General features: G+C 45.3%; 1 protein-coding gene across 1 annotated transcript; it reads right to left on the bottom strand.

The window, feature by feature from the left end:
* Positions 1 to 9394: 9394 nt before the first annotated feature.
* Positions 9395 to 10883, bottom strand: BLACAT1 (BLACAT1 overlapping LEMD1 locus). The gene has a single exon (XM_078641290.1). The coding sequence runs from the start codon at positions 10881 to 10883 to the stop codon at positions 10782 to 10784; it is 102 nt and encodes a 33-aa protein (XP_078497416.1). The 3' UTR covers positions 9395 to 10781.
* Positions 10884 to 15011: the final 4128 nt, after the last annotated feature.

Genomic DNA, 15011 nt, shown 5'->3' with positions numbered 1-15011 from the left:
GTGAGAGACGGCAAAGCTATAGGCCTTCAGAAAAAGCTAGCATTGGCAAAGCCAGTAGGACTTGCCTTTCTAACCTATTGCAAATGTTTTTTGGCCACGATGCACAGCATTGTTGATGCTGGGCAGCATGGTTATAGTTAAAAAAAACATGAAATAAAAACCTTTGACATGGCTGCCTGCGTCCTTTTGTAGGCATGAGCAATCTGGTGTGGAGCTGCACAATGATGCAGGTGTGGGTTTTTTTCGTTTTAGTTACCGATCTGAGTTGGATTTGATACTAAAAATAAAATAAAATGCACAAAAGCGTTTTTTGGCGAGGAAACATGGGGAGAGTGGGGGCAAACAGCGGAGGTACACGGAGCAGGGTGTGGGACGTGGAACTAACATGGAAGGAGACGCGAAAGCAGCAGATAGCGGAGGGATGAGGGGGCATGAAAGCAAGGAGGGAGGGTGGTAGCGAAAGCACCACGGTTTGGAGAAAGCAACACAGAGGGTATGGATGGGGGAAGCAGTGGGGAGAAGAGCACATGGAAGATTGCAAGTGGGATGATAATGAGGGAAGAGCAGTCGAGCAGCAGAGTGCAACACGGCAACTCAAAACACATACACTAATGGTGTGCTTCACAAAAAATAGTGCTTGAAAAGCAAGCAATGGAAGCAGTAATGACAGCCAACTAAGATGATTGTAAGAGGCAGTGTCCCATGGGAGGGACAAAAACAAGATTGACAATCTGGGACACAATAAGAAGCCAACCAAGTGATAAGGAACGCCACCAGTGGTAAGTAATGGGTAGTCTCCGAGCACTTCTATGTTCTTGGAAAGCCACACTATGCCCTGCAACAGACAGCTCATGCGCTGTCTAATAAGTTCAACTTAAAAATGAAGCCTTGGAGAGAGTGTGAGGAGACAAGAAAAATAGAGTTGGTTGGGGTACAGGGGATTTAGGAGAAAGATTTGAGGGGCAAGGGAAGTGGGGGTCTTGGAAGGTAAAAAAAGAGACACAGAGAGAGGAACCAAGAAAATATGAGAGGGAGGAGAAAAGAAGCAAACCAAAGGAGGAATGGAAGGTTGAGACAAAGACGGTTGGAGCTGGGGTGGAAGAAAGGTGTACAAGGGCCACGTTAAACAGGCGTGTAAAGAGGCAGAGGAGGCGAGGATGTGGGGTGAGAGATCAGAGTTCAGAAATGCATATGACTGGGTCTAAACTGGGGTGGCATGGTGAGCACAAAAAAACGAGGTATTTAACTCAGATCTGTGACTGATGGTGAATCTTGGATTTGTTCAGGATTCCGTCCGCCATCTCTCCTTTTTGCAGAAATGGGAGCGAGCAAGTTTGATATGGATGCAAGAGAAATACATAATAATGAGATAGTGAGAGACAGATGGTGACGAAGGAAAGTCGGATGAGGGCTCAAAGAAACGGAGACATTTCCTATGAAATAGCAGCACGGGAAAGAGGGGCAATGGACTGGAATGATAAATACTGTGCTGGTGAGGGCAAAGAAGAAGCAGAGGAAGGCAGAAAGGAAGCCTAGAGATATAAGGGGGCAAGGAAGTAAATGAAACACAACGAATTTAGAGGCTTTGGAGAGAAGTGGGGACGTACGAGAAGGAAGAGTGAAAGGAAGAGTGAAAGGAAGAGTGAAAGGAAGCGTCATAGAAACAGGCGAGGGAGGAGTCAGCCCAAGGGAGACCTAAGAAGGCAAGACCGGAAAGATGGGGCAAAGGTGAAAGCGGAGGAGGGGAATGTGCTGATATGGACCATACTATGGAGAAAGCAGAAGGTTTGCAGCTAGGCTGGTAACTTTAACAGTAAGAGCCAGCCTGACCTTTGACAAGCGCCCTTCAAGGTGACCCTCAGGACAGGCCCTTGTTTGAGAATAATGACAAGTGCTGGTACTGTCCTAGGCCTTATTCAGCTGCAGTGTTTGGAAAAGAGGTAATTTTAACTTCCTGATAGTGACAAATGTGTGACGGATGTTACGTCAGCCATCTTCATCATGTCCAGCCTCAAACTGCGAGGTCCCCTGACTCCTCCCACAATCACCATTAGTTGTGCCTCGCGCACCTATCTCCACAGGTGGTTGGATGTAGAGAGGTGGCATTGGTGCCCTCGTGCACATAACGACCCATTTAGGGCCCGGAAGTTGACTTTTAATGTAACTGGCAGACTACATCTCGCCAGCAGTGCACCCGGAGAGCCCCGTGACCTGCTCGCGCTGACGGGTCCTGGCTGTCCTCACAGCCGTGCCTCTGTGAAGCCCCTGTGGCCTGTGGAGTGGACGCCTGGCTTCCGAGGCCTGTCACGGGGCTCCCTGAACCCCAGCTGTATCGGCTCCTCACAGGATCCGGTCGGCTCCTGACACAATACTCCGGTCCGCTCGCCTGCCAGCCCCGCTCCCCGCAGCCCCTTCATCAAGTTACCTGTGCGTGGAGGACAGGCCGCGCTTTGTAGTCTCTGGCCCGGCCTGTGTCACTGGAGCCTCTGGGAACCGGCAGTGTCAGTGACGGGGGAACAAGGGGCCTCTGTGCAGCAGGGGCTGGCTGACCATGGGGCCACTGCAGCAATGCACCCCCAGTTTCTGCCTCGCCCCCGCCCAGACACCGCATTCCGTGTCTGTCACTATGGTCTGTTCCACGCACACATGCTCTGGCCATCGCTCCACGCTGGAGGGTATCCCACAGGGCTCATGATTTTGTCATCGCGTTATTATCGATATGCAATGATGTGATTATGTTACTGCCTCTTAGAGGTCCTTTTGTTTCCCATGAAACACCGAGCAGATTCCCAAGGCCTCTGGCTGGTGGATACGGGAGGGTATCGGTCGTCTCTAGACACAGTGTGCCGCCAGTCCTCAATGTGCCAACCCTGAAGCTCGACTCTGCGCCCCATGAGAACCACAGGCTCCGCACAGGGCCCACCGAACAGGGCCACCTTTCCATATCCGAAGACAACCGCCTCGCAGGGGCCTGAACTTTGAACCTCGTACACTTGTTGGGCAGTTTTGTAGTCTGGTATCTTTTTTTGTTAGATAAGGAACTCGGACATTATTTATTTAAAGCCCTGGTGGCAGTTAAAAAAACTGCAAAATCGATGACTAACTAGGCCGCTGCCTTGCAAACCCGACGGAACAGGCATCTTCCTACTTTTTGCAGAGACTCAAAGTGCTTGTAGTGTTGTCTGACTCCAGGATGGTTTGCACTGCACCGAGAACATGCGCATTGGCGTATATTTAATAACCGGGAGATTTCTCTGAGGGAGAGCTAGACCAGGACCGAGTGGCTCACATAATATGACTGAATCTACTGGATCCCGGCGCCCTTTCAGAGAGTGGCCTCCTGTCAGGAGATCCCACAATTTCCTTAAAGGCTGATGTAATCGGTTACAAACTCCCTTAAGATGGCTGACACACATTGTCTTCTACGAAAAAGGATTTACAGCTTACACAAATCGACTCTGTGTGAATGGGCGTTTCTAAGCCTGGCGGTCCTTCCTCAACTCTTGTCTGTCAATGTTGGCTCAAAAACTTACAAAGTTGAGATGTTCCACTAGGCAGCCATTTGAGCATGCTTTCCTGAGCAAACTGTGCTTGCAATGGTGTGTCTCCCTCCTAGGCAGAGATGAGTGGTTGATGTATGTGATGTTCTCAAGTGACAATATAGTGACAATCAACAGTAGGGTGGGGGGCCTTCCAGACATTCACAATGCCTTACTGTCCCCAACGTGCTTACACCCTGTAGAATAGCTTTGGATGCGTAGTAGCTAAGACGATCAGTCCACATTCATATCTTTTTAAAATATAAGTGAAGATGGAGGCATGTCTGGATGTATGAACCTGTGCACACACGCATAGCTAGCCGAAAGCAACTAACCCATTTATAGGGCAAGACCTGTACCTTTAAAGCAGGATGTTTAAATTCAATTATTCCGGTCACATGACAGGGATCCTGAACTGCAGGGACAAACCATCTACACTATGGTGTTACATCAGGAGACTGCAAGAATGCTTTACCAGACAGAAACAATCCCTTATACTGCTGCTTGCCAGTGAGTCTCACCACAAAAAAAGAAAAAAAATCCCTAAAAATATGTAAAACAAGAAATGTAGCACCTAAGACACATTTACATAGTTTTTCAAAGTAGAATTGTCAGTGGACGTCTTTAAATTCCGTTGGCTGTTTATGATCTAATAGATAGAAAATCCAATATTTGAACTCCTACAGAATGTGTATTTGATGCCGCAAGGACTGTGATATTTGTCGTCACGGAAAACGTGATATTTAGTGTATGTACAATTGAGACGGGATGTTCTAGACAGAAAATATGTTAGTGTCATAGAGAATGCGATGTGATGTCACACGGAATTTGTCTTTGGACATTGCAATAAAGATTACGGCATGTATGGAATAAAGAATGCAACTTTTACACTATTAGAGAATGTGGCATTTGATGCAGCAGAGGCTGACATCTGATTATAAAGCCTGCAACATTTTCATGTTATTGAATGATCAATTTGATGACAGAGTACAACATCTGATGCAAAAGAGAATGTAACATTTGATGTACTAAAGAAAATAACAGAGCTAAAGCGAATACTACATTTGATGCAATAGACAATGCATTTTTTTGTGGTAGAAACTGTGGTATTTGATTTCAGAAAAGGCAATATTCGATTTCAGAGGATGCAACATTTGATGCAACAGAGAATGTAACATTTGATTTACCACAGAAGTTAGCTAACACAGTGAAACTTAGAATACTATTTCTGCGGTATAGTGCGAATATTTGTTGCAATAGAGAATGTGATATTTGATTTCAGAGAAGGCAACATTAGGTGTCAGTGGATGCAACATTTGACCTGAAATAAGGCAACATTTGATGCGATGGGACATGCAACGTTTGTTGCAACCAAGAATGCAACTGTTGATGTCATACAGAGATAAAACCTTTGATTTCTTCGACTGCAAATGTGTATTCACTGTTGCAGTCACAGGATATGATATTGCAGTAATGTATCACCTGGAGTATGCCTGTCTTCCAGTGTTTACTGCATGTACGGTGTCTGTCCAAAATGGACATCCAATGTGTGAAGTGCTCTAGGACTCCTCCTCAGGATCAAGACCGCACAATGCAAAAGTAAATAAAGATAAACCTAACGATGTAGCATCCTGTGACATCACAAGCAGCCATTTACATAAGAGCAGAGAACTGACAGTGATGCTTATGCTAATTTCTCCATGGCTGGAGGCACTCTCTAGGTCACTTTCACGTCTACGTATTTAGGGAAGATGGTCTGCCGGGGATACCTAAACCTGAAGATCAAACTAGTGATCCAATCCAGGCTGTCTTTTTTATATTCTCGATGAACTATGATGTCACAAAGAGTTCCTCTCCAGATTCGTCAAATACAATGGACAGGCAGTCATTGGTTGGAGTCTGTTGCTGAAGGAATGTTTCTGGAAGTTGGCCGCATCATCCAAATTGGCTCATCTCCCTGCCAATGCAGGCAGCTGACGGAAAGAGGAACATAATCAACAAGACATAGGTGAAGGTCCCAGTTGCAGGAATCTTCTATGACAGCATGCCTGATAATTATCCAGCTTGAGGTTGTGGTGATGAGAGAAGAATTCTGGATTTAATGGTATCTCAACATAACTTCTTGTGGGTCATCAGCCGTTGGTCTTTTCACACAAAGCTGAGACTTTACATTCAAGCAGACAGTGCAGGCAGAATGGTGGGCAGTAGGCGTGGTGACGTTTGTGGTGTGGTAGGATTTCAGGTACTGAATGACTGGAGCACACCTTTTCTTTTATTTGGGGTCCCGGCGCAAGGGGCCACAATTTATCACCCCCTGTTTTCTCAGCTAAAACTAGCCTGCCTTACTTTCTGGGAACTGGTTCATTGTGCCGGAGATTGTCACTCTCAGCTGGAGCAGGTCTGTTGATTGTGTCTCACTATATATATTTCTACAAGCCATAAACTCATGTTTTCTGCAGTGCACAAGATTAAAAAAAAAAGGTTTTTGGGAGTTTTATCAGGAGGTTTCTTCTTCCACCTAAACGGGCTCAGGGGCTATTTTCCACAGATGTCTCTCTTTTTCCCTCAAGGCATGCTCGGGCAGAGAAGCATTAGAACAGGTAAAGTGCAGTGCAGGCATCCGAGCTTAACAGCATTCAACCCTGTCTACCCTCTTATTGTTTGTGCATTTGTGCATTTGCACTGTGTGCGTGGGGCAGTGGAACAATGACTGCGGAGGGACAGGAAAGCCAGGACAGAAGTGCAAAGAGGGTCACCGTGCCTGCTATGTCACAATTTGTTTAACATTCTGGGACACTGCTCTTAATTTTCATAGTCATTGCCTAACAGATACATTTTCGAAAGTGGAAAAAATGTAACAGGCTTTTTCTAAAAAATAAAAAAGACCAAAGTGGCAAGAACAGGCAGCGTCCTTACATTCTTGTAGCATCTTGAGTCTCTAGCCAGACATTGATCAGGTGGAGAAGGCATCAACTGTGGCAAGGGTCCTCCTTCTCATCGCTTCACCTTCTCCGCTCCTGCTTATCTGCTGCACAATTGCCTTTCTGCACCTAAGTGGAATTGCTGGTGGTAGGCGCCAGAGCCACGGCCTGATTGGATCTTTATACTGAGTTCTGAAAACTTGATTTGAATTTCAAATTGTCTTTTGATGTTTATTTGGCACATGGCGTGGATATATGACTAATACATTCATGGAAAGTAGGAAAAGGCAAGTCCCCCGGGCTTGGCTGATTATCAGAGCGCACAGCCTACTTTAATAATCTGTAGAGAAAAATAGGCCAAATGAGTCTAAAATTAGAAGTCCTCCTCTGAGCTCTGTAACTATTTGTATATGTGTGTTCTTGTTTCTGCATTTACTCTAAAACCCGAACTCTCATTGCAAAGGAATTTTTTTGTGTTTGTGTCAAAGAAAGGCGTAGCCTCAGACTCCTGACATTACTGAGTTTCAAACCTGGTGGCAAGGTCCTGACAAGGCCGAGTTCAATGGAGGCTGGTAGCAGACTCCGGGCATGGCAGAGGTCAAGAGAGCCTTGGACCCGGGTCTCACACAGGGCAGTAGAGTCCTGATGATAGAACCCTGGCGACCCCTATTCCAGGCCTGATGTCAACCTCCTGAGGCTTTATTGCTCAGAAGAGGCATGGCGATAAACCCATGACATGACCTTGTTCGGTGTCTGGCTGGTAGCAACCTCAGGAGGTCTCTTGAACTCAAGGAGTCTGAAGACTGAAACAAGGCCAGGGGAGTGGTCAACCATGAGGACTTTACTGAGCACTGAGGGGGTCAAGTGGCAGGACCCCTCGGTGTTCAATAGAGGCCTGGTGGCCGACCGCTGACACCACCCTGCTCCAGCCTCCTGACCCCTCAGTGTTCAATAGAGGCCTGGTGGCTGTCCGCTGATTTGACCCTGCCTTGGCCACTTGACCCCTCAGTGCTCAATAAAGTCCTCATGGTTGACCACTCCCCTGGCCTTGTTCCAGTCAACCCCCTCAGAGTTCAGGAGAGGCCTGGTGCAGACCCCTGACAGGGGTTTTGAAACACCAAATAACACGAACACTGAATAACACGTTGCCTTTGCAATGAGGAAGCAACAACAAATGCTTCTGAACCACACATTCCATTTACATCGCTAGTCATTACAACAACATGATATGGGTGAGCTATAACTGACTGTAAAAATATAATTTATACAAAAAGCTTTCTTCAATCTAAATATATTCTGTGCTCCAGTATCTCCTACCACAATCAGGGGCACAGAGAAGTTTTTCTGATCAGACCTTCCATAGCCGCCTTCACTGTAGTATGAAAGATGACTGTTAAAGTATGCGGCTGACAATATCTCTCTGCAGTCTCAGTGCTTTCATTGCAGCCGGTGTCACTATTGTATCTAGAAAATGGTGACAGAAGGGCATCTCTGCATAACCTGAGGGAGCCCACATCTATGGAAGTAATACCTGCTATAGGGACACTCCCTGACAGATAACATCTCTTCACAGTCACTCCCACTGAATGCTCTCTTCACAATCAAAGCCCACCCTCTGCCAACAGAAAGAGTTTCTGTTAATACAAGGCAGATTTTAGAAAAATGTGGTAACTCCTAATTCTGGGAAACAGTCAGAACACCACGGTCTTAACCACGTATGTTCCGACTATGCAAGCTCAACAATGCTTGCCTTAACCAAGCATATACGTGGTTAAGTTAAGTGTGTGGTCCAGCTGCTGGCGACAGCTGCTGTGGTGAAGGCGGAAGCAGGAAGAGACGCAGTGACGTAAGTAGGGCTGAGGGGAGTTTTCAGGACTGGATTGATCTGGGTAGTTTTAGGGACAGCGTGGGAGGTGGTTCGGGGTAGTGTATGTAAATGGGCAGGGACTTAGGCCTTACGGCAGGGGGTGGGGAATGGGTAGTCGGGGTAGTTTTTAGGGCTGAGGGGTTGGGGTAGGTTTCAGGGGAGTGGAAGGGATTAGAGTAGTTTTTGGGACAGCACGGGTGGCGGGGGGGTCAGGGGAGTGTAAGTAAAGGGCCAAGGATTTAGGCCTTAGGGCAGGGGAATGGGATGGTTGGACGGGGCGTTTTAGGGACAGGGCAGGTGTGGGGGGGGGTCGAGGAAGTGTTTGTAAAGGGGCAGGGTTTAAGGGGCAGCACAGGGGTGGATAGGTCAGGGTAGTGGTGTCCTTGCCACCCATACTCCTTTACCATTCATGCCTTTCCCACGAAATTGCGTGGTAAAGGCATGTATGCTAAAGAAATGCGTGATTAAGAAGCATTTGTGGTTTGGCCTGCGTGTTGAGGCATGCATGGTTTATCCATGCGTGCCTCTATCATACAATCCAGAGATCTATCTATTCTGTCTTGTGAACATTTGTCTTGCTTTCGTTTTGAATTGCGATGCTCTATATTAAATGTATGTTCACATATCAGAAATTACTTCCAGAGGGAGCGGCAGGTTGGTGCCTGGAGAAATATCTTCATCAGGTAATGCTATTTTAAACTGTTTTTAATATATTGTTTCAACAAACATCTAACTGCTTTTGCGTGTTTATTTTGCACTAGAGATTCTAATTTTATTCTTTATATTGTCAAACATTCTGCCTCTTTTATCCGAAAGAACACCACACAAAGTTTTTAAGTGGTTTGTGAGAAGGGTTATGGTGTGATCATGTGTTCTGAGGAATAAAGTACCCCCTGCTGTACCTTACAAGGATATTGCAAGTCACCTCGGAGTTCCATGACCTATTGAAAGCACTCAGCCTTTGGCCTTGTTTCCCTATATGGTCACAGAACTCCTCAGTGATATATGGCCACAGATCTCCTCAGTGACTTGCAATATCCTTAGAATGTACTGTAGCGGGTGCTTTATCGTTTACCTCTTCAAGCTTACAAGAGTTCGGATAGGTGCAGCAGTTTGTGCCTTTCGCCACAACCATTGTTATGGAATGCATCCTCTTGTTTGACTCATGGGGACTATTCTACTATAAGTCCCATAAATTGGACCACCTCCAGGGTCCCAGTGGTGGCCCTACTTCATTTGAGGAGGCCATCTCCAATACGTAAACACTCTATCCTACCTTTTCTTTGGTCCTGATGAAGCACTAGGGGTCTCCTCCTGAGACCATTATAAGCGTGAAACATGTCGACCTAGTATACCTCACCTACACACTTGCATAGCATCTTTTACCTACTTAGGGCAATTACAACCCTCTAGTAGCCACTAACCTTTTGGTTTTTTAACCGTGACAGAAGGACCTCTATCATTAAATTTGATCTAAACAGATACCTCCTAGGCCATTTTAATTCACTCATCACTCTGTCTTCTCTCAGGAACAGAGGCCCTTCATTTTGATTGATTCATTATTTGGGAGCACGGGCACTGGACCTTCATCAAGCTCTTTGTCCTCCACCTACCTTTTATTTTGGGTACTTTATCTTATACATTTGTTACTGAGGTTTTTGATACTATTCCTCTAGATATTATGGCTTAAATAGAATGTCTTTTGACATTTTGTCTTGTATACCAGAAGTGTTTTACCCGATAAGCCCATCCCTACATAGACCTTCAAGAATCCCTCTAACCCATAATGAAACAATTTGCTTTTCTTCTGACAATTTAATTGGTTTCAAATGTGTCTGTATCAGAGGAGTTGAAAGAAGGAATTATGTTTTAGGGCTCTAGTTGAAAGATGGAACTTTTATATGTTAAATGGTCACAAAATACTGCAGCCAGTATCCCTAATGTGTGTGATGAGTAACAAGTGCCTCTGGTTTGACTAGAGTTTCAGCACAATGCCCAAAATAATTTAAGCTCTTTGCTGTTACCAACCCTTGCCTCATTGGACTTTTGGTTTAAGTAGTTCTCAAGACCGAACCGTTTCAAATTGACCTCAGAACTGGACACAAGATCCCTGGTGCGCCCTGTAGAATTGAATGCGCTATACCCAATGAGGCCTCTAGATATGGCTGTAATATTCAAGATGTGGTCTTTATGATACTGTAGCTGATAGTTATAAAGGGAACACTGTGTTTCCACCATTCTAGTATGTCTCTAAAACCCAGTACTCCTTTAACCACTCACTCCAGGCACTTATTGAAATACAGGCCACTAGAAGCAGGCCAGGGGGAGGAGTCTCAACCCTGCAGTAGGAACAGGTTTTGCAAAGTGCCATCCAAGATGATAGCTAAAGTTCGAATAAGCACCATGGGGGAGGGTGGCCCCAAATGCAAGTCTCTGCTCAGGGGCCTCTCCCCGTCATACTGATGTTTCCTGCTCCCCATTGGGCTCCTCTTTTTTCCTCTTCATCCTGCAGAATCCATGGAGTCCACAGAAGCAGGCAAAGGTGAACCGTGGCATCGCCTAGAGCAGCCAATCCTTCTGCTGTTTCATCTGGAGACACCTAAGAAGAGAAAGGAGGCAGAGAAAGAGTTACATGTGTGGCTGGTAAGGTTGCAGCTCATGTGACTGTGTGTACTTATGTTTGGAGAGAGGAGGATTTGGTAGGCCTTTTGGGGTCCATCTGTCTTTGAGGGACCTTATTTGTAGTCTGGGTCCATCCCTCAATGCATCATCAGTGATCAGTACCTAAAACTGCTCTTCTGCGCCTGTGCAAAGTCTTCAACATACACTGGCACAGTTTCAAGAACAAAGCTGTGTCCCATCTTTCCTTTCCCTTCAACACAGTCTTCCTACATGTGTTCAGGGCACTCACGCACAACCATGGAGTGATCCTAGATCTGCCACCATCCAACGTAGGGCTCCTTAAGTTCACCACCCCAAGCCCTGTTGACTTGTATGACCACGTCCTCATTCCCTTTGCCAACATCCACTCGAGGGTGGTGATAAATGATCAACCCATAAGACCCATACACTGTGTCAGACACATGGAACACATTATTATCTGTTAGCTATATGCAAGTGTCTCTTCAGATTTATCTGCTTTTCCAGAAGAGCAAGTGAGAATCCATTAGAATGTAACTCAATTATATTCCATGTTTTGTGAAGCACTCCCCACATTCTAAAACACACAGTCCAAGAAACCTGATCCTTTATACAATTGAAACATAAATTGAGGAAAGAAAGACCAAGTCACTTGTGGCGACTGAATATGTGTGGCGTGCAAACCCCCAATCTCCCCTGCCCCCAGAAACTGCAAGAACTACAACTCACCCATCATCCGTGCAAATTCCATATTCCAGACAGAGCACACGACTCTACTAAAAAATCTTCCAAATTACTGTATGAAATTAGCATATTGAGCACATATCCTTCCATTCCTCTTGCGGTCAGCCCACCCAATGAGAATGTGAGGATTCCTCGTTATTTTTTTAGTAGAAAATCGAAAAGATAGAAATTTCCTTTCTACTCCCAATCAGTGACGAAAATCTTGGGTCCCTGGAGACAGCGCCAGCACTAGTTGTGCAATCTATAAACGAGGATTCCGCGCTGCCAGACTCCCGTTGGAGCCCATATTAGGGGTTCAAGAGGTATTATCAACCTCAAATTAGAGTGTACAACACATAGTCACTCCATTTGGACAAGACCCAATTGCCCTTGTTCCACATTCTAGGTCCTGAAGAAAGCCCCATGAACCCTTAGGGGAAAAACATAGGGCTGAAACATGTCGACCATCGAACTAGAACACTAAAGTGCAGTGGACTCATAACTGGTCCCTCCTTGCACACCCTTCACCATTTTTAATAGCCTCCCCATACACTTAGCAGAATAAAGTCTATTCCTACGCAGTCTGAGTATCTCATTTAATCACATCACGTTTTTGCACCCATTACTGATCGCTACTGTATAATCCAGTGGTTCCCTCTATGTGGAGAAAGCATACCAACAAGAGACCCGATGATGATGCTGTCATGTATGAGATAATAGGCGGAGAATCAAGATAAACCGCCACACAACCTATCTACGTGAATGAGGGTTTTTAAAGTACTCTGTGAGTACTGACAGACAGAATGATCTGGACCCTGGTAGCAGGCACAAGTGATCCATTCCCCTTTGATAATGGATAATCTTGGGACACCAGTGAAGAAACATCATGTGTAGTTATCTTTCAAGGAGATTACTTTGGGCAAAGTTATTAACACTATAACCAACATCGGACCCTCATCCCACTTTCTCGACCTGATTCTGGGCATGCTTCCTAATGATTTAGGCACCTCCATTTCCCCATTCTGAACAAGCTGATTAACACATTCATAAGACAAAGAGAGGTCCCAGATGGTTCAAAAGTAGGTCAAACAACCCTTTTCCTTAATAAAAACAGGAGTTGATGTGGAAGATTTTTGCCTTGTGGCGAACCTTCTGAGTCTAGAAAAAGCCTTAGAAAGCTGTTTAAGTACACTCTTGTCAAAACAAAACATTTCAGAAAAGTATTATTTGACAACCTAAATTTTCATTTAGACGAGATTGCAACACAGGTACCACAAGGCTACCAACAGTAGATGATGCATTATGCGTACTGATCCTGCAAAACCTATTAGATTTTTGATAGTTTAATCACCCCTCTTTTCTAAATATCAGTAAACAATGCATGGGAATTGATGGGATTGTCCTTACCTCTACATTGATAATTACAGCTTGCAAATAAAAATCAGCAACACTATCCTATTCCTCTTCTTCGAGGCAGAGTGTTCGCTTGTATCTGTTCTGGCCCATATACTGTTCAGTTGTTACATTCATCCTAGGCTCTCTTCTCAACCTCTGTCTTATCTCTTACTATAGCTTCACTGATAAGACTCAGTTGAACCTGAAAGTTTCTTCCAGTGATTACATTTCACCCTTGCCCCAGATTCTTGATGACAACAATCCTGGACACCCTCTCAATACATCAAACTTAATCATCTAAACTAGGGTTTCTTCTGACCCCGTCACCCCCTGCTGTGCTTTATTAGTACCAGCGTGGTTGAATACACTGAAAATGTTAGACTTTAAGTCGACACATTAAAAAAGTCTATGACCTTCACCCTTGGAAAAAAAACTCAGTTTTCAAGCACATCAATTTACAAGTCAACTCTTCCATGGGGTTTTACTTTACATCCCAGAAACCAATTTAAAAGCTTTTGTTCAATTGTACTTGACTACAGGAAATATTTACTATTTACTACCAGATATTCCCAAGATGCTCCTATGAAAGCACCCTACCCCTGACAGCAAACTGGTGTCAGGTGAACAACAGAACACACCTCCCTGTTCTCACAGCACTTCAACAGCCACACATGACCGCTAGGACTATTTTCAAGCTGGGATCTATCATACATACAGCTCTCTACTTCGGGTATAAAAAAAGAAAAACTGGCATTTCTTCACTGCAGAGTTCTGACACCAATACCAGTCATAAAAGACAAAGAATATTTTCTCAATCTTTCTCAGTAACTGCCTAATGCACTTGCCATGTGTTCAGAAGAAAACCATTTCCCAAAGTTCCTCAACATCTCACCAAACCCTTTAGGCTCACAAAAATTCAGATAGCCTGGACTCAATCTCCACTAGCCAAACTGAAGGTAGGTCTTTTTCAGGAAATGTCTTGTACTGGCTTCCTATATGAGGAATTTCCAAATATTTTGCTTGGTTCACAGAGCGAAACATGGGAGGATCTGTTCTACTTCTAGGACTTTCACTGATAGAACGCCAATTAGATTTCTATTAACATAGATTTCCACTAACATTTGTTAAACTATATTTTGCAATTATTAAACAGGAAAACACTTTTGGCTTAGTAAAGATTCACCAGCAATGTGAAAGGGGTGGGGGTAAAGACTGTGTCTAACATGGTCATATACTGCTCTTATGGGAGTGTTTTCCTAGTGCGAGCCACCAGCCTTAAAGACAAAAGAGTATCTTGTGTTCTGTCGCTACATCCCTATCTGTTTTCCTGTTAAAGGCATTCTATTTCATCTCTTTTCCACATGCAACCACTAAAATCAGGAGAGGGGGAAAATAAATCCCTCATGACTATGTTTCCAAGAAGAGTGGAAAATCAATCAATCATCAATCATATCATTTGTAAAGCACCCTACTCACCCGTGAGGGTCTCATGGCGCTGGGGTGGGGAATGCTGCTACTGCTCGAAAAACCAGGTCTTGAGGAAGGTCAGTAGGTCTTGGGTCTGCCGTAGGTGGATGGGGAGGGTGTTCCAGGTCTTGGCGGGTAGGTGGGAGAACGATCTGCCGCCGGAGGTCGCTCTTCGGAAGCGGGGGACTGTGGCGAGGGCGGCGGAGCGGAGCTGGCGGGTGGGGGTGTAGAAGCTGAGTCGTCCGTTGAGGCACGTTGGTCCGGTGTTGTGCAGTGCCTTGTGTGCGTGGGTGAGGAGCTTGAAGGTTATCCTCTTGTTGACCGGGAGCCAGTGCAGGTCTCTCAGGTGGAGTGTGATGTGGCTGCGGCGAGGGATGTCGAGAATCAGGCGTGCAGAGGCGTTCTGGATGCGTTGGAGCCGTCTCAGGAGTATGGCTGAGGCTCCTGCATAGAGGGCAT

This window comes from Lissotriton helveticus, chromosome 5_1 (genome assembly GCF_964261635.1).
Source record: "Lissotriton helveticus chromosome 5_1, aLisHel1.1, whole genome shotgun sequence".
In the NCBI taxonomy this organism is placed as follows: Eukaryota; Metazoa; Chordata; class Amphibia; order Caudata; family Salamandridae; genus Lissotriton; species Lissotriton helveticus.
This window is presented reverse-complemented; position numbering and strand designations above follow the sequence as displayed.

Bases quoted from the DNA above. Each gene is read 5' to 3' on its own strand.
- BLACAT1 (XM_078641290.1), bottom strand. From the start codon at position 10,883: ATGCCACGGTTCACCTTTGCCTGCTTCTGTGGACTCCATGGATTCTGC.